The sequence below is a fragment of the Poeciliopsis prolifica genome, unplaced genomic scaffold (genome assembly GCF_027474105.1).
Source record: "Poeciliopsis prolifica strain line A6 unplaced genomic scaffold, Auburn_PproV2 SCAFFOLD033, whole genome shotgun sequence".
Taxonomy (NCBI): Eukaryota; Metazoa; Chordata; class Actinopteri; order Cyprinodontiformes; family Poeciliidae; genus Poeciliopsis; species Poeciliopsis prolifica.
The window spans coordinates 6,119,223-6,137,329 of NW_026562408.1; the positions used below are offsets into that span (position 1 = coordinate 6,119,223).

The 18,107-nt window shown below is 35.8% G+C and overlaps 1 protein-coding gene across 4 annotated transcripts; it reads right to left on the reverse strand.

Moving 5' to 3' along the window:
* Positions 1 to 2,618: 2,618 nt before the first annotated feature.
* arfip2b (ADP-ribosylation factor interacting protein 2b) lies at positions 2,619 to 17,574 on the reverse strand. Of its 4 annotated transcripts, XM_055051576.1 has the most exons (10): positions 17,303 to 17,574; positions 15,004 to 15,114; positions 11,413 to 11,469; positions 9,632 to 9,740; positions 9,234 to 9,290; positions 7,527 to 7,642; positions 7,149 to 7,370; positions 6,883 to 7,040; positions 6,048 to 6,222; positions 2,619 to 5,915 (listed from the first exon to the last, which is right to left on the reverse strand). In XM_055051576.1, exons 2-10 carry the CDS (start codon positions 15,100 to 15,102, stop codon positions 5,760 to 5,762), a joined length of 1,149 nt encoding a protein of 382 aa, XP_054907551.1. In that variant the 5' UTR covers positions 15,103 to 15,114; positions 17,303 to 17,574; the 3' UTR covers positions 2,619 to 5,759. The 4 variants fall into 4 exon arrangements, with proteins under 4 accessions (XP_054907551.1, XP_054907548.1, XP_054907547.1 ...); XM_055051573.1 differs by lacking the exon at positions 9,234 to 9,290 and having other exon boundaries at positions 11,437 to 11,469; XM_055051572.1 differs by lacking the exon at positions 9,234 to 9,290.
* Between the last annotated feature and the right edge of the window lie 533 nt (positions 17,575 to 18,107).

Consider the following 18,107-nt stretch of genomic DNA (forward strand, 5'->3'; position numbering starts at 1 on the left):
GCCTTCTCACCAATCAGTACTGAGAATACACAAAAATAGTAGTTTTATTTATTTTTTTAAAAAGCTGTATTTTTTGACAAATAGATGAATATTTACTTAGCTGGTGGAAATGTGTGAATATATTACCGTGTTACAATAAAAATATTTTAATTCACTGAACTGATCCAACTTTATGTATTACAATAACCATGCAGGAGATTCAATTTTGATCCATAAAACACATTTAAGAGAAAGAGAAAAAAAATCTGTTAACAGAGCTGTGTGTTTGAAATATTTAATGGATACCTCTTTAAATAGGCTTTTGTTGATGTAAATGTCATCAAGTGTAAATCAAACAATCTATTCTTAACTGAACGTTTTCTAAAATGTACTTTACCTGCTCATTTAAAAAATTAATAGTACATTCAATATAACGTTTTTCCAAAATTTTTCACCAAGGTCCTTAATTGAGAGAAAGAAAAAAGAAGACATCTACGGAATTATATGTTATTCTAGCAGAAAAAAATGAAGTTGCGACAAGCGGCTTGAAATGTTTAAATACGAGAATTAATGCATTTATTCTAACAATTTTAACAGGACTCGCAGTAATCTGGCCTAAAACATAATATCTGAATTTTTAAAAATAACATCATGTACTTACAACGCTTTTTAGACTAGCTGCAAGAAATGTGTGCAATTTGGCGTCGTTTCCTCCCTGAATATCATGTCCCAGAAACAAGTCAGGTGTAGAGTTAGTCTCTAATCAAATTCAAGTCAGTTCCCAAATACAGGACCGCCCTCACGATAAGAGGGCCGCTCCTTTTCCTGTCGCCGCCACATGATGTGGTGCCTGGAGGGAAGGAGTTAAAAACAACAGAACAGCATCAGTCAAAGGGTAGGCATATTCCCTCTGAGCCAAATACATAAATAAGTATGCAGCAAGTGGACGACACTGATTCTTGGCTCCGATCATTAAATTTAAAGAGTATTAGGTATCTAAAATTTGTTGGGCTTCTTTTATTACTGCTAATAATTAGTAATAAAATTGCGCTGCATAAATCATAAAACAAATTTGATGGCGACAGCTAATTCAGCAGCGCTTCGCTTTCCCAGACTGGGCTTTACGTCTGACTTTTGTTCTTTACTTAGAAAAGAAGCTCAAAGAAAGGAAGCGCCTTGACGTGATGTTAGCAAAGCTCATTGTACAGAGACACACAAGCATTTGTGGTGAGAAAAAGTCACTCACTGCACTGAATTATTGTTGATAAAGTGTTGCATATGGAACAACACTGTGTCCAAAAGTCAATAATATAGTGACGTGACATTCAGGAATGATCCGATTCTTCTGAACTTCTCTGTACTAAGATGAGACTGGAGCCTCACTGAGAGCCATTCTTTGTTCTTGTAATGCACTGCTACTTTATTTTTATTTAATTATATACATTGATATTTATTTAATTAGCAAATAAGTAAAACACAAAAACGAAAGAGCACGCAAAGCATGCACATTGCTCTTTGATTGGTTTAGTTCAAAGTGGAAGTTGTAATGCAAGGGTGTACCATTGGGGACGAGGAAGAGGTGTGTGTGTGTGTGTGTGTGGGTGTGTGTGTGTGTGCGTGTGTGTTTGGGGGAGGTGATGCACCCATAGTTACTGGAAGGCCTTTTCTTTTATTAGTGCTAAGAATAATGACAAAACTTAAATGTAAATGCCAGACAGTCTTAATTCAATAGATTAGGATATACGTCCTGATCAGAATAAGTAACCTCTGTGTAAACCAAATGAATCCTTGTTAGTACAAACTTTGCTTTCTTAAATTATGTGATTCTTACTCCACAGCTGTCCCTCAATTGGTTGGCAACTGAGGCACAGCTGTCTCATCCGCTGACTTACACATAGCAGAGGAGATATGATGCGTCTTTAATGTAGCAAATATTAAAGACGCCAAACCTTTTTTGGTCCTTGTTGGGGCAGTTGGTGAGTCGAGTGACCATTGATATGACTGGAATCTTATGAAATGTGGCTTAAAGCTGAGATGCTGATGTTTGCATATGTAAAAATATATATTTTCTCTGCATATAAATTTACAAATGGGTTGGTTTCTGTCAGTTCTGTAAAGACACAAGAAATAAGGCTTTTTTTTTTATAATCGGCAATAATTTAATTTTACTAATTGTTGCTGTCAGAGCCATGGTTTAAAATGTAACAAACTTTAGCTCCTATGCTTTATGAAATATTCAATCTTGTTCTACGAACAAATGATGCAACTCGTCCAGGGGGGTAAAAACCCGGTGACCTTTTTGCACATACCTACTTTTTCTCAGTCTGTCGCCCAGACTCGTTGGCATGGCAACCGATAAACAGCCCTGGATTACGTTCAGCTGCATCAGGAATGAACTCTTAAAATCCTCAAAAACATTCCCCACACAAAAAAGGTACGTAAAAACACCAAACTGAGCATTCTGTCCGTTGCAGATGTTTTTGAATTTTCATTTTGCGGTCCTCATTTTAGAAAAGCAGAACAACAAAAAATTTGTTTCTAAATGTGGTAGTTTATCTTTTAATTGTGACTTCTTTTCTGCATTGCAGTCCTATGCAGGATGGCTTCGACTTTTGTGACAAAAAACCAATGAGACCAAGTTTGAAATTACTTCCTCAATGTTTTATTTGACCAATTCCAGATTGTTCCTCTTCTCCATATAGCACAAAGCATTACAACATAAATACGACAACGACAAAAGCCAAAGAAAATACAAACAGTTTGAAAGTGTGAACTTTCAATTTTGCTCCTTTGGGTTTGAATTGGACTTTTGAGGTGCAATTGAGGAATGAAGGCAGAGTATCCATGACAATGTCATATCATCATAAATATCTGAATTTCAGTACAGTACATCAACTCAGTCTACAAAACATTTGCTTATACACAAATAAAATATATATATTTATGTATATTTAGAAATCTTGGCTTTCATGTGGCAACACTTCAATCTTTGCAAGAATGTTCAAGAGTTATTTTTAAATTCAACCATTTCCACAACTATGGAACAAAAGAAAAGTGTATTGCCATTACTTTTAATGTCTGATAAGGAACCCCAAACAAAGCAGTCTGGAAAAAGGGATCACATTTTAAATATTGCTTCATGGTAGTCAAGCAAACCAGGAGCTTGACAGTAAACTGATATAAAAACGTCCTCGCCTTTTAAATAAACCCTCGACTTCTCCATCATTCTCACTAAGAGTGCCAGATGACTAGTAAACTCACTTTTGATTATGCTTCTGCCATCTTGAATGTCACAAATTACACAATGCCAGTCCATGCTAGATGACAAACATGGAAGACAAGAGCTGACCGTTAGTGAAAGCGCGCATATCTACACTTCAGGATTGTTATCTGCCATGCAAATATAGAACAAGTAGCTGAAGGAATGACGCATTTATATTATAAAGAGGCTCTCATGAGCACAGAGTCAGTATTCTAGCCCATATTATTTTTGACTGATAATTTTATACAAATGAAATGTATGTTTTTGGGTGATTTAGTCAGCAATTTGGTAATTTCATCTTACTGTATTACCATCTTAATTATCGTATGAAAAAAACTTAATTTTTGTTTTAATAAAAAGTGACAATTTTAACAGGGCAACACTCTGAATACAATAGTGATATGTAAAAGTTCAACTCTTATACAAATGCTTCCATCAGTGATAGTTTTCTTCTGAAATCTGCACTTTTCATATTTTCTGATTGCTAAATGCCAGAATGTGATACTAAAATGATCTAATTAGTAACATTAGATAGCTATGTTGATCAATTCTTAATTCAGCAGAATCAGAAGATGCGATGTTTTGTCAAAAGACGTATAGTTGTTAGTTTCACACAAATATGACAGACAATTCAAAATATCAATAGAACAGAAAAAAAATATAATAACTTTCTATGTGATACTATTCAGTAAGAGTTAACTAGTGAAGTGACTCCAGTCAAGTTTCTCAGATTGTAAAAAGACACTGGCACATTCCAGTGTGAAAACCAATCAGATAAAAAAAAAAAAAAAAAAAAAACAATTCCCACATAAACAAGGCAAACAAGGTCAGCCTTCACCGAACATCTCAATCTATTCAAAACCCAAGGAAGGCTGTGGCAGTGCTTCTTAAATGATTGTTGCATATCTGAAAGTTGAACAATTTTCCTGTTAATGAGAAAAGTCTTTGATGGAGAACATGCTAATTAATAGTAATACTCTACAAATGTTTTTGAAAGTCGAAGTCTTAATTTTAAATTTACATTGATTTTAAATCTCTAGATATTTGTAGTGTACTAGAAAAGGACATGATGTGTATTTATAAACAGTTTTAACTTTTTTCTTGAATATATTTTATTTATCACATAACTGGTTCATCTCAATAAGCTGGAACATCATTGAAAAGCTATTTTAGCAATTTGATTTAAAGTCAAACATATATTGTAGATTCATAACACAAAATGATATAACTTAAACATTTATTTGATGATTATGCCCTAAATTCACTAAGATATTCCACTGAACTCTTATTATAAACCCAAATAAAAAAATGTTTCATATGGAAAAGTCATCTCCCTCTAGGCTATTCTCCATATACTCTCTATGGCGCTCTAAGGCCAGTTTGACGGTTAATGAAGCACAGTGTTAACATGACGATTAAAGCTTTTGGCAGTGTGGACAGAAGGTTGGCAGGTACCAAAACTTACTGGAAAACAAAATCAGCATCTCTGCTGTTTGCCTCCTGCTAAACAGCTGCTATGGTACTTGAGTTGAAATAATAGTGGAAAAATAACAGCTATGTCTGCAGTTGCTTGTGCATCTTTTACAATGTCACTTTTTCCTTCCACTCAACTTTCCATCAATGTGTTTCGATACAACACTTTGACCAACCAGGCTCTTCGTCAATGACCTTTTGTACCATATCCTGTCTTTGGAGGATGTAACCGTTTACCTGCTAGAAATAATCTTCCCACTAATTGTATAGGCCATAACATTCCTGTTAAAAGATCATTTTTATTTGTCTTTTATTAGTCTAAACTAAACTATTCATTAGCTCCAAGAAATAATCATCAAAATAAACAGGTTTTTGAGATATATCACTGTGTGTAATTATTTGCTTTCTGAATGAAATTACTGAAATAAATTAACTTTTGAACAATATTCCAATTTATCAAGGTTTACCAGTTGCTCATAAATAAGGAGGCACAGTCGGGGAGTGATGAGGGTTAAAAGGTTAAAAAGTAGTGTTATAGTACTTTTGCCATTTTCTTCTTTACAAAAGTCTCTGTTACTAAGACTCTGGAGTTTTACGATAAACTCCCAAGAATTGGGAGCACTTAGAGGAGTACAATAATGGCCATAAATGTGACTAACAAGCACACACCACAAAATAGGTGCAGAGATAAGGAAGGTGTTTACATTGAGCAGATAAGAGGGACAGAAAAGGTGAACAGCTGAAAAAAAAGAGAACAGATCACAAGGAGAAGCTAAAGTGGTTAAAGGAAGTTGGAAAGAGAGGCACAGAAAACCCCTGTTTTTTTAAACTGGCCACTTAGTTTTCTGCTGCATTAAGTACATAAATAAATCATCCATCCATCCATCAAAAAAAAAAAAAAATAAAATAAAGATCTCAGCATCTTTGTTCACCAGTTTATCTCAGTTTGTTTCCTTCTGTAGTGGTCCTCTGCAAGCAGGGTGATTTAAAAGGTAACAGGTATAGGTGGTTGAGACGAAGGCTGCCAGGTTTCCCGCAGGGCCTCTCACTGCTCTTCTAACCAGGAAGGCTTGTCGGCCCCTGGGGGCCTCAACTTTATGTTAAACTGCTTTAGCGTTTGCTCCAGCTGTTCCTGATTGCCAGCAAAATACGCTGAGATGGCATTATGGAAGAGAAGGAGCTGCTTATGCATTACTTTCACCTGATGGAGGAGAATAGAAAAATCATATGTTGTTTCAGGTTTGGTTTGCTCAGATCACAAAAACAAACACAGTGTGCCAAAGTTTTCACATTTAGAAAACAACAGTGATTTAGACCTACAACACAGACTAACCTTATTTTCCTCCAGAAATTTGAGCTTAATGATAACATCTGAGCGAAGGCGTTCATACTTCTCCTTATGAACTTGGTACTGCTCTTGTGCAGCCTCTATACGGGCCATGGTCACTGCATCTCTGGGACCCAAACTTAGCTCCTCAAGGTCTGACCGGTAGGCATCAAACTCCAGTCTGAACACAAACAAAATGAAACAGAGAAAATACAGATATTCAGATTCAGAAAAGGATATTCAAATACTCAGAAAAAAGCTAAACATCCTTGTACAGCAAACATTTACTTCCAGTACAACAATACTTAATACGTAAACTGTTCTATTACTCTCCTCCCACTGGGTGGCAGCAACTGCATGTTATTCAGTGCATCACTGAGTCTTTCTTAATACTGAAAGTTAGCAAGCAAATTCATAGATAATATATATATATATATTATATATATATATATATATATATATATATATATATATATATATATATATATATATACACACTGAAAAAGATTAACAATATGTGCATAATAAAAACCATATCTGTGATGAAATGTTTAAGTAATTGTGAGTGCCATTTTTAAAGAGGAAAAAAAGGGGGAAAAAAAGTATAATGTTTTAATAGTTTGTCAGAAGCAGCACGTTTATTGGCAACTGTCTCAAACAAGCGTTTATTTTGGTTTTTCAACCAAGATCTGTAAAAAATTGTTGTTTCAGTTTATCAAATTGATAGAAGCATTTTTCTTCAGATCTATTAACTGAAAAAACATTTTAAATACATCTTCATTGTGTATCTCCTCTTACACAATGAATCCTGTTTTGAATGTGCCTTTTTAAATCTGCTTACCTCGCATTTTCATACATCCTGATTGTCATCAGAGTGTCCTCCATTGTCTTATTGACTAACGTGTTAATGCTGGAGACAAAGAAGTTAATGGCACCAAGTAAAGTCTCCCCATTCTTACACAGTAGTTTCTGGGTCTCTGCATTGTAGCCAAACTCATCCTGTAAAGAAAGGAGATAGTTCCTCATTGTTTTGTAAATGAATCCAATTTTACATTAAAACATTTAAGAACAGTTCAACATGTAGAATGCTCATTTCTGAGGACTCACTCGTAGCTCTGGAGATTTCTGACTGAGATCAGCAAACGTGTCACCCAACGCATGCTGTGTCTGCACCATGTTGTAAAAATGATTGGTCAGCGCTTTGGCCAACCGAAGCACATTTTCATACTTCCTTTTGGTGTCCCTCAGAACCTCTATCTGAGCCTCCAGCTCCAGATCCACAGTCCTAGAGCCACGACCAAAACGCTCAGAGATCATTTGCTTTGTACACTGAAACAAAAGAAGCCACAGAAAGACATAAATAACATAATTCAATTCATTCAGTGACTGTAAAGACAAATGATAAAGCCTAGGTTTTAATAATTTGATATTTTGACATTAGCATATCGCTGTTCCTCTCATTTATGAAAACAGCCATGCAGATACCTTATAGGTGTTTAAACCCCATTTCTTCACCGCTTCATATTTTTCCACAGCTACACCACGCGTTGCCTCTTCTGCTGTCATGGAGCTGCTGCTGGTGCTGTGTTGCATGTTGGGACCTGAAACATACAAGTAGACATGGATAGTAAATCACAAACATAAGCTAAATTTTCAAGAAGATGAGAACGATCTCAGTTCAGATATGCCCAATAGACATCTCCAAACTTCTCAATGAAAGAAGCATTTGAAAACGATTAAAGATACCCACAACTAGACCCTAAAAGGCTGAATGAAATAGGTGCAAAGGAAATAGTAACATGATGATGATCTTTAAGCAGATGAAAAAATAAATTAAACAAGAACTTTATAGTTGCAACTATCTGAATAATCACATCTGTGGTCAGATGTGGCCAATATGAAACATTTTGACCTACATTTAAAATGCTATTTGTGGCTACAGTTAAAACTGCACATCTAACTGTACACACAATCCCCATGGCGATGCACAGTGGTGGCAGGATTATGCTCTATGGTTTTTCTCCAAGGAGATTAAAGCTGCCAAAAAGGGCATTAAACTCAGTCTCTAAATAAGTAAAGCTGATAGACTTCATCAAAAGTGGTACAAAAAATAAGTACTTGGCAGGTGATTGTTGGGAGCTGCTAAATACAAATGCAAGCCACAGACTTTAATTATGGAAAAGTTTGGAACAAACACATCAAACTCCCTTATAAAATGTTTCTAAAATCTGATAAAATACACTTATGTTTGAGGTCATTATGTGATGTACATGTAGGAGGGAAATTTGAAAAGAAAGTGAAGGACAAGCAGAAGCCAGAAGAACAAATGTAAAAAGAGACATATTTTGCATAACAGTCGGTGAACAATGCAGAGATGAGGAAATATGTGGAAGACTGGGTTACGGCTATACAAAACAGGATGAAGACTTGGATAATTAACAATAACTGAATATGACACAAAATAAATAGAATATTACTTTTGTTAATATCTTTGCATTTCATATAATAGCGTAGGTTGCGTTGCTTGTGGTTGCGAACAAGTCATATCTGAACAAAGCTTTCATGAGCAGACAAAAAACTGTGAAGGTCAGCTAACGGAAACACTTCAGTTTCATTTCATAGTCTTCACTTGAAGGACGTGGTAAGTCGTGAAACACAGGTAAAGAACAAACAGTGGGTCAAATTATCAACTATTATCTATTGACATGGTTGTTTGCATCTCTCCTCATACATCCTGTTTTCTTTGAAATGGACAAAAGCCAAGTCATGTTAAAATTCGAACTTGTGTACTAGTTGTTTTATTTTCCTGTTAAAGTATCCTGTACTATTCACCTTTAGAAACTCAGCATACCAGGCAGAAAAATGCAAATGAAAAAAGCAAGTAAGAATGCCTTTATGAACCACCCTCTCCAGTAAGACAGAAGTGCAGAACAGGCCATCCCCCAACAATTTAAAACAGATCACCCACACCGTGAAGAGAGCATATTTCCAAAATGAGTAATTTTTCATGAGAGAAAGATTGGAAATATATGCAGAAATAAAATCAAATTAAATACATGGTAAATTTGATCAATTTCAAGGAAAGCGTTGGAAATTTGTTCATAACCACTACAAACTCCTAAATGTCATATTTTTCAGTTTACATTTTGGAAAGAAGCTCTTGATTAGTAGTAATAATTAAGTCTAGTCCACCAAATCCTGTAACAGGGATCCTTTTGTTAAACTCAGGATTGTAGCACACAGCAGGGCCTGAGAAAAAGAAATAATAAATGATATCACACCAAAAAAAAAAAAAAAAGTTGTAGCATGTCTGTAAAAAATGTGTAGTCCAATCGCAAATGCCTCATTGGTGAACACCAGGAGTCAAGTGGTGATCGTGATCAACAATATTTTTAACAATAAGCTTAAGGATTAAGTTCTTAAAACTAAGCCTATTAGTTAGTTTTTAATTTAGCTAATTTCTTACTATTGTGATTTAGTATCTCAATTTTAAACATAAACTATTGGAAAATACAGAAATAACAGAAATCACAGGGAATACTGACTCAGACAGATAAGGAAGCCCAACTCAGGTAGGACTGAAGCAGTACCTTTAATTGAGCCGGTGGGAATGATCCCCTCAGCTGTTCCTCCATAACCTCCAGAAACAATGCTCGTCTCGTTGAGATTGGGACCTGATACCATCACCTGCTGTAGATCCTGCAAAGGTGATAGCCACAACAGGAATAGAATAAAAACAAACATGTTGAGCACCGGGCTTGGGTATGGACATATAGACATTATAACTTCAGTGTTAATATTAGATTGCTGAACATACAAATTAAAAGTCTATCCTCGACTGGGACAAATAATACTAAGGTAAGAAGCTAAAAGGTAAAATTAAAGCAAAAAAAAAGGACTTGAAACACAATAGTGCTGGTCAAAAATGTATTTATTTGAACATATTTCACTTTGCCAGTTGGCATTATGTGTTTGGCTCTCGAGTCTGGCCTAACCAGTGACTTCAGTAACTATACAAATATGTTTTTATTTTCCTAAAAGAGTCCTCATTGAAGCTTTGAATCCCAAACAGAACTCTCTTATGGACAATGGGATCCCTCATTATTATTAAACAATGGTTTAATAAATTTAACTCATTAGTTTCTTCTGATTGTCTTATTTCTCAAGAGGTAGATAGAAAAATGCAAAGAAAGAAAAGGTATGAGGTGAAAGAAACATTCGTTATGGACAGATTCACTTTCATGCAAAACACCAGACTGACCTGAATTTATTCAAATAAAACCTCTTATTTTACTTCAACACAATGATAATGACAACTATAAATCTTTCAGTAAATGATTTTATTTTAAGTCTGACAGTGTTTCTGAAAAGTGACAAGCTGATTTACTAATTTGTTAATATAGCTACATATGATGAAAGATTTTTTGCAATGTATATCAGTATTTTTCAACACTTGTCCACAAGGCGCACCACCTTCAATGTTTTAAAAGTCTCAATGCTTCAGCACACCACTTATGATGGCTGATAATCAAGCTTTTGCTGAACTGCAATAATCTGCATCAGGTTTCTTAAACAAGGTAAACATCTAAAACATGCAGGGCAGAATGTTGTGTTCAGTACCATATTGGTGAGATGCTGATGAAACATGATAAGACAAATGAAAGCCTTTTCCTACAGTTTGCTTTTATAAACGAAAATGCACAAAATAGCATTTTCCTTTCTAAAAGCAAAAGCCATTTCCTTTTGCTAGACAAATACAAAAAGTATGATTAAGAGTAATGACAGGACGTGAAAATAAAAGAGGGTGTGGGGCATTTTACCCTATTTGAAGTGAAACATACCAAGTACATTTAACATCATTTTCAGTTTGTGAAGACAGAACTCTAACCAGATAAAGTTAGTCCTTACCTTAAAAACACATTTCAAACAATAAAAGGAATGATATCAGAACGGAAGTGAAGTTAAACAAACATAAAAACACAGGTTTAGTAGAGCACAACGTTTAGAAGAATAACACTATATTCTGCTTGTCAATGCTAACCTGCAAGAGATTAAAAAAATAAAAATAAAAAAATCGCCCACAGGCATCACCAAAAAGCACGCACAGAATGTAGGTCAAATGAGCCCATTCTAAACATTCCAGATTAAATAACTTTGAGTTAACTAGAAGCTGTTCGTTAATACGAGTCAGTTGGACGGACACCCCCAAAACATTTAACAGACTCCTAGCAACTGTTAGTGTGAAACACATCACATAAGTTTCCCATTAAAGCCTGATATGACAGAGAGAGAGAGAGAAAACAACCCATTGAAACCACTGAACAGAACAACACCGACACCACAAATGCAAATGCACAAATGGCCTGCTCACCCTGGTGCCTCTGGAGCTCCCTACCTTCTCATCTAAGCTCCACTGCAGCTTTGCAGCCTGCACAGAGATGGAAGGGTGGGGGGTGGGGTCAACAGACACAACAACAATTTTAAAAAATAACAGAAGGAGAGACAAAATTAAAAACTCATAATTCAAATGATGAAACAACATGTATAACAAAGGCTACTGTAACATTCACAGACAGGAGTAATGACGCAAGAAGCACACTAATGAAGAAGGATATCGTCACTCAGCCATTGTTTGGCTCGCTGATTCTAAAGCTTGAGTTGATTTGCAATCAGACTGATTTCACAACTATTTCATCACAGCAAATTAAAACAAACACAAATGTGGAATAAAACTTATAGATGCACAACAAATGACAAACATTCAAACAAAACAAAATAAAAACATTTAGAGTGATTAACGTAAGAGCCACAACTGTGGACAGTAACTGATTTTCCCCTCACATTTTCCAGAGACACTGGCTTCATCCACAGCACCACAGCATTGTGTGAGAATTCATAGCTCATCCTAACAATAATATGAAAATATACCACTGCACGTGATTATGTCAGTTAAGGTGAATTTACATCAACCATATCCCTCACTGTGTGTCATAATGTCTCCATAACTCTTTATGATTAGGAATTATTATGTATCACAGGTGTGGAATAAGTGAGTTTTTATCCAATATACTATATTATTTATAAATACATTTGACACTGGAGATAAAATGATCAACTGCATACATTTGTTTGCTATATTAATCTTTCACACACTGGTAACGCAACAACAATACATTTTGAAGCCCTAATCCTAACCACACTGATCACATTCATGGCTATGACCTCTGACATACAAATGTCTATGTTTTACAATGTTAGAGAAATTCTATGAACCAGGTATTTTATTAAACAACAGCTTTTTTTAATCCAGAGAATATTTCTATAGTGACAGAAACCTTCAACAAACTTTCAACGGGTGAACAATGTCATAAAAAGATCAACAGTCCAACATTATTTTTTAAATAATATTTTTGAAGAATGTAAAATATCTCAGGATATGATGCACTTCAAAACAAAAACAGAACAAGATAGTGAGCTATTATCTGTCTTGCAAAGGAGTAGATGATGAGTGTCATTATTTTAATTTTTTTCAGTGTAACAGAGCGATAGAGATAACATTATAATTCCAGGAAGTTTTGAAGTATGGAAGAGAAGTCACTCTTCTATACTAATACATGTTTTATCAAGTCATGTCTTCCATTTCTCCAAAAAATATATTACCATTAGTAACCATTATAGGTTAAAATCTACTTCAGCGGATCAGTGCTTTATAAAATCAGTTATCAAAAATTAGCTATTATTTGAACAGAAAATAGAAATAACACAGCTGCAGTACCTGACAAATACTTTTGAAAGCATTTGATTTCTCTAAAGCAGAATGCAACTATCTTAAGAATCAAAACAAGAACTTTGTACTTTATTTTACAGCACTACCCAATGTTGTGGCATCTGCTCCACGTGGGTGAAAACTCAGACATGGCTTTCTTAATGGACATTTGCAGTACAGTGTTTGCTCGAAATAAATAAAAATGACAGAGCATAAAGAGGAGAAATTCTCCAGTGACTCATCTATTCGCTAACATATTGTTCATCACTGTCCAACCAACAGAACCGACCAATAAAAGGTTGCTTTCCATATAGACCCCCAGTCCCTCTATTTGTTGCCTCAGTGCTTGGCCAGGGAGCTCCTTGGCAGTCAGCCCCTTCTCCATCAAGCTGACAGTCACCACTCCTATTCTGACACATGCACCATCTGAAACCAATTGCTCCTCTCTATTCTGCCAATTTTAATATTTCTGTGCATGACCGACACAGGCTGCATCAGCTTCACACTAAGGGCTGCATGACAGTTACCAATCTGATTCTAGAGAGCTGTCGCCCAAGGACAAAGCCCTGCTAGTTTCAAATTTCATGGTTGCTATGAGCAGTTGAACACCTCTTAAATAAACACATGAGAATGAGCTGTCAACCCAAACCTGTTGAATATTTGACTTACTATTGTACAATGCCAAGAAGCAGGAACCCTTTTACGACTTGAGCGCAGGCATACAATTTGGTGGGCAAATAATAACTAACTGTAAAAGCTTCCTCCAGGATCTTTGTTCTGTTTGCCCAACGAGGCGTTCCTAGCGATGTCGGAAAATCAACAACCCTTTCCCAGCCTAAGACGAGACTTCAAAAGTGACGTCTTTGCCTACGAAGATTTTTGTTCCAGCTGTATTAATGTGGTTAGCTGTGCAGTGGGTCAAGATATCAGAATGTAAGAAAATCATTCAACAGCAAAAGTAAAGGGGTGTTTTGTGCCACTTAAAGAGAAGCATACAGTGAACATCTTTAAAGAAATATGTCAAAATAAATGAAGCCCCTTCTGATCTTCTGAAAACATATTAAAAAATAAGATAAAAGTTTGATATCAGAACAGAAGAAGCTTCCTGTAACAGAATTGGCTCCTGAGGCACACCAGAGACGAACATGTAATCCTATACACAAGCTTACAAGAGTTGTTTGAAAGAGCAAGGAGTTTCCAAGGAGACAGCTGGACTGCTGATCTCCCTCTCCTTTTAGCAAGCTATCCAGCACAACACAATGCTATGTGGACAGAAAAATAAAAGTTAGAAATACAAGTCAACAATCGTTCAGGATCTAAAACGATGATAAATCTGAAATGAGTGAACGAATAAAAAAGAGGAGGCAAGAACTCATAACTAGATGACTGGAAAGTAACTTGCAGCTTCTAAGAGGAGACATTTTGGTACATATTTTAACAAAGAAGTTTATTGTGTGGTGAATGGCATGAACAGAACAATCCCACTCAGCTAATCATGTGACAGCTGGGAACACAACCCAAATCCATAATCCTGAACTACTGACAGGAAAAAAAATCCTTAAAAACTACAACTAAGGAAGTTGTAACAGAAACTGTTACAGGATAATAACTTGTGTGCTACTGCTAAGATTATTCACTACAACTTAATGAAAAAAGCAAGTTCAATAAACAATGACAGCATTTAATGAGCTGAACTTAAATTAAAATAAGTTAAAGTGATTTCTCAAATAGATAGAGTATTACACAGACTCAAAGTCCAAATATAAATTCTGTCAAATGTTGACAGAATGCTTAGAACAATAACTGAAGTTGTGTTTTTTTTCTGTGCTCAGCGTTTGTTGATTACCTCATCTAAATATTGAATGCGGTTTAGTTGCTCTACACATGTGCTTTACGCAAGAACCACAGCAACGAAATCTTCACATCTGGAAATGTCAAAATCTATACCACACTCCTTTATAACATGTTGAAAAACTAAAAACATTCCATGATATTGCATAAGCATTTATCCATGAGAGCAATTAATTTATGCCATATAAAACAACATTAAAAAAATAACCAGGTAGTACATAAAATATAAAGCAGTCTTACATATAAAAACTGTGTTGTGTTTGCTGTATTTTGAGTAAGAGGTTATAAACTGTGTTTTGTTGGCTCTGCAGTGCCATTTCAAAATGTAAGCTAAGTCTCACCCACCTGTTCAAGGCTGTCGTCTTCTGCTAATGCCCCCGTGTCTCCATTACTGTTAATAGGAATCTCCATTGTGGCTGCTTTACTCATAACATTGTCCGTCATAACCCACTCTGTCTGCAAGACAAAAAGAGGAAAGGGAGGGCGAACAATTAAAAGGCCTAACCGCAGGCTGGAAGAGGATAGACCACAGAACTTAGTTAAAACAGCCAAATCAATGAAGCAGATGGGAATATAATTACCACTAACAGGAGAGGTGAATTTCAAAGAGCAAGGCTGCTGCTCAGAATAAAAACAACACACCGATTAAAGCCCCCCATCTCCTCTATATGCACACAGACAAAGAGGCAATGAGCTGCTGAAGTGAAGTGGCCACTCTTACTCTAACACTTAATCATGCTCGGGTTACCTGCACTTACTCCCAGCAGAAAAACAGCCTTGACAAAAAGTGGAAATGTTTATGTCAACATTCTCAAGTTATCTTAAGAGATCAAACTCATTTGGATTTATGTACTACACACGAAAGCATGACCAAATACTCAGTAAATAAATACTGTTGGACACCCAGTAACAGGGTATCTATTTTTATTTTTATCTTTTTCATTTGATCTGGAAAACATCAAGACTGAAGGGAAGCCGTATGAGAAATCCAACCAAATGCCAATAGAAACTGTTACAGGATATTCCTAAATAATTTGTGTGTTACTGCTGAGATTATTCATTACACCGTGCTGCACAGTTTTCAATAAAATGATGTGCAAAACCCAGAATTTTGCAAATCTTCTGCTTTATCAGTGCTGACTGGTTACGGGTGGGTCTGATATTTTATCGATGAAAGAATGACTGTATTTTCATGTCACAAAGACAACAACACTCATCAATGTGGAAGCTTTTGCCGAGGGAAGAAGGATCAACTGTTAAAGGAAACTATTTTTCTTTACCTCCTTTCTTCATGCTTTACTTTTCTGTATCGTTCTATTGCATCACATGTTATATATTAACACATGGCTTGATTTCTTTGCATGCATGTATTGGGTGAATTATTAAGGAAATGTGGTGACAATTTCATGCCAAGTGCACCTTTAGAAATATAAATTTATTTGGAAAATTCCTCATTTTTTAAGTACTTATTTCAACTTTCTGCAAAAATAATTAGATTACAATTACAATGAGCTTAGTAGGGCTTTTGTGCAGCTTAGTACACAATAATTGGTTCACATTTTTTTGACAAAGCATTTAAGAAGACTGAGTCATCAAAGGAGCAGTGGAAAACTAGTTCATAATGCAAAGATGACAGTCCGAACAACGCTGAGAGTGTGTGGGGTTTTCAAACATCACGATGCCAGATTATTTTCATGTTTGTCACCAAATATCAGAAAAAGCATTATTTTTGTGTGTGGGTGTTGTGCATTTAGCTTCCAATGAATTGCCGCATGTTTAACAGGTTTTTACAAGTTTGACCACTCACTAAAAAAGGCTCTACAGGAGCAGCCTTGAAGCATAGATAAAACACTGCTGAAGGAATGTAACCTGCTTGTTTATGCTGCCTCTGACTTCACTTAGCAGACCTTTCCACGGCATGGACTCACTTAGATATGCACAAGGTCTGTTGACTTTACATATCAGCTACAGAACAGTATCTATTAAAACAATCTGCACACTAGAAACTTTGAGAGATAACTGCCGATTTGAATCTATGGTCTATTGGTTTGTTTAGATGCATAGATGAGGTAAACGAATACCTGGATGAATGCGTGAATTATAAAAGTTGGGACTCAAGATAATCAGATATTATGGGGGGAAAACATAAACAATTGTTGTAAACATGGGTTTAAAATAGATCTACAACTCTTTACAATGTTTAAAAAATATATTTACATGTGAGCTGAACTGTTGCACTCAAAATTCCTTAAAAAATAAGTCAGGAAGAGAGTGGGAACTAGGATGGAAACTGAAGCATGGGAAGCATTACTGAGACCTGCAGGTGCAGTATAACAGGTGCAAGGTCTCACCCTAGTTCGCATAGAAAATGATCAGTCCTATCTCAATATGCACGTTACAATAAGAACAACAACGACGACGAGTGGTTGACAGGAATCTGCTACAGGTGCGAGTCTTTTCTTTAAAAGCCACGTTTTCAGTTGAACATCACCGTATGCAGCTGTTACTGAAAAGCTGGCTAAATAATCTAAATCCCAAGAAACATCTGATCAACATGTGCGCCTGTGTGCATACGAATTATAAATCTGTATACATTAAAAACTGCTAAAATAGTGGCATGTCATTTTCAGACAGTTTGACTTACGATGATGTGCCTGGTCCCTTCGTTGATACAGCGCTCTTCGCAAAGCTAACGCGAAAGCTAATAGCAAGCTAGCCGCAGTGCATCCCGTTTCCTGCGAGATTAAGAGCTGAATGTCGTGCTTACTCTCTGTCCTTATGGGGAAAGACAGAGAAAAACTCCTACTTAAGAATACCGGAAAAACATCTCAAGGTAATGGTTAACTCTACGATTCGTGTACAGTAGGACTGCGTAATTAACCCTGCTGTGTGAAGCCAAGGGAAACGCTTTACGGAACTGACGACATGCTTCAAGACAAAGAATGTCTATTTACGACAGGATGAAGTACTCGAATACAATGTCCCAAAATTAAACACAAACTGCCGTTGTCACAAATAATTGATAACTAAAAAGTAATGAATGTCACAAATAAAAAACGTATTTTTCTTAAATGCTATTAACATCAGATATTGTAAGAGTGCCTTTAGTCGTTTAAAAGGTTTAATCAAACTAAAAGTCATTAGATCTTTTTGTTTGAAACACAAAACTTACTCTGAACTCTGTTTCGTCAGCACTTCAGTGTTCCTAGCAAATTCTAGACATTGAAGAAATGTGTGAAATTTTAAACAGTGTGAGAGGTTTCTGTTTTTGGTCCAACCTATCTTTGGCATGTGATTTTCTCTAATATGACACAAGCCGTCTGTCATCTGTCATCAAATCAATGGCGGATGGATCTATGTATATGTGTATATTACTTATTTGTTTGACATAACATTATTCATATTCATATTGTACACTGACTATGACAACAAGTCTGTTACTAAGAAGT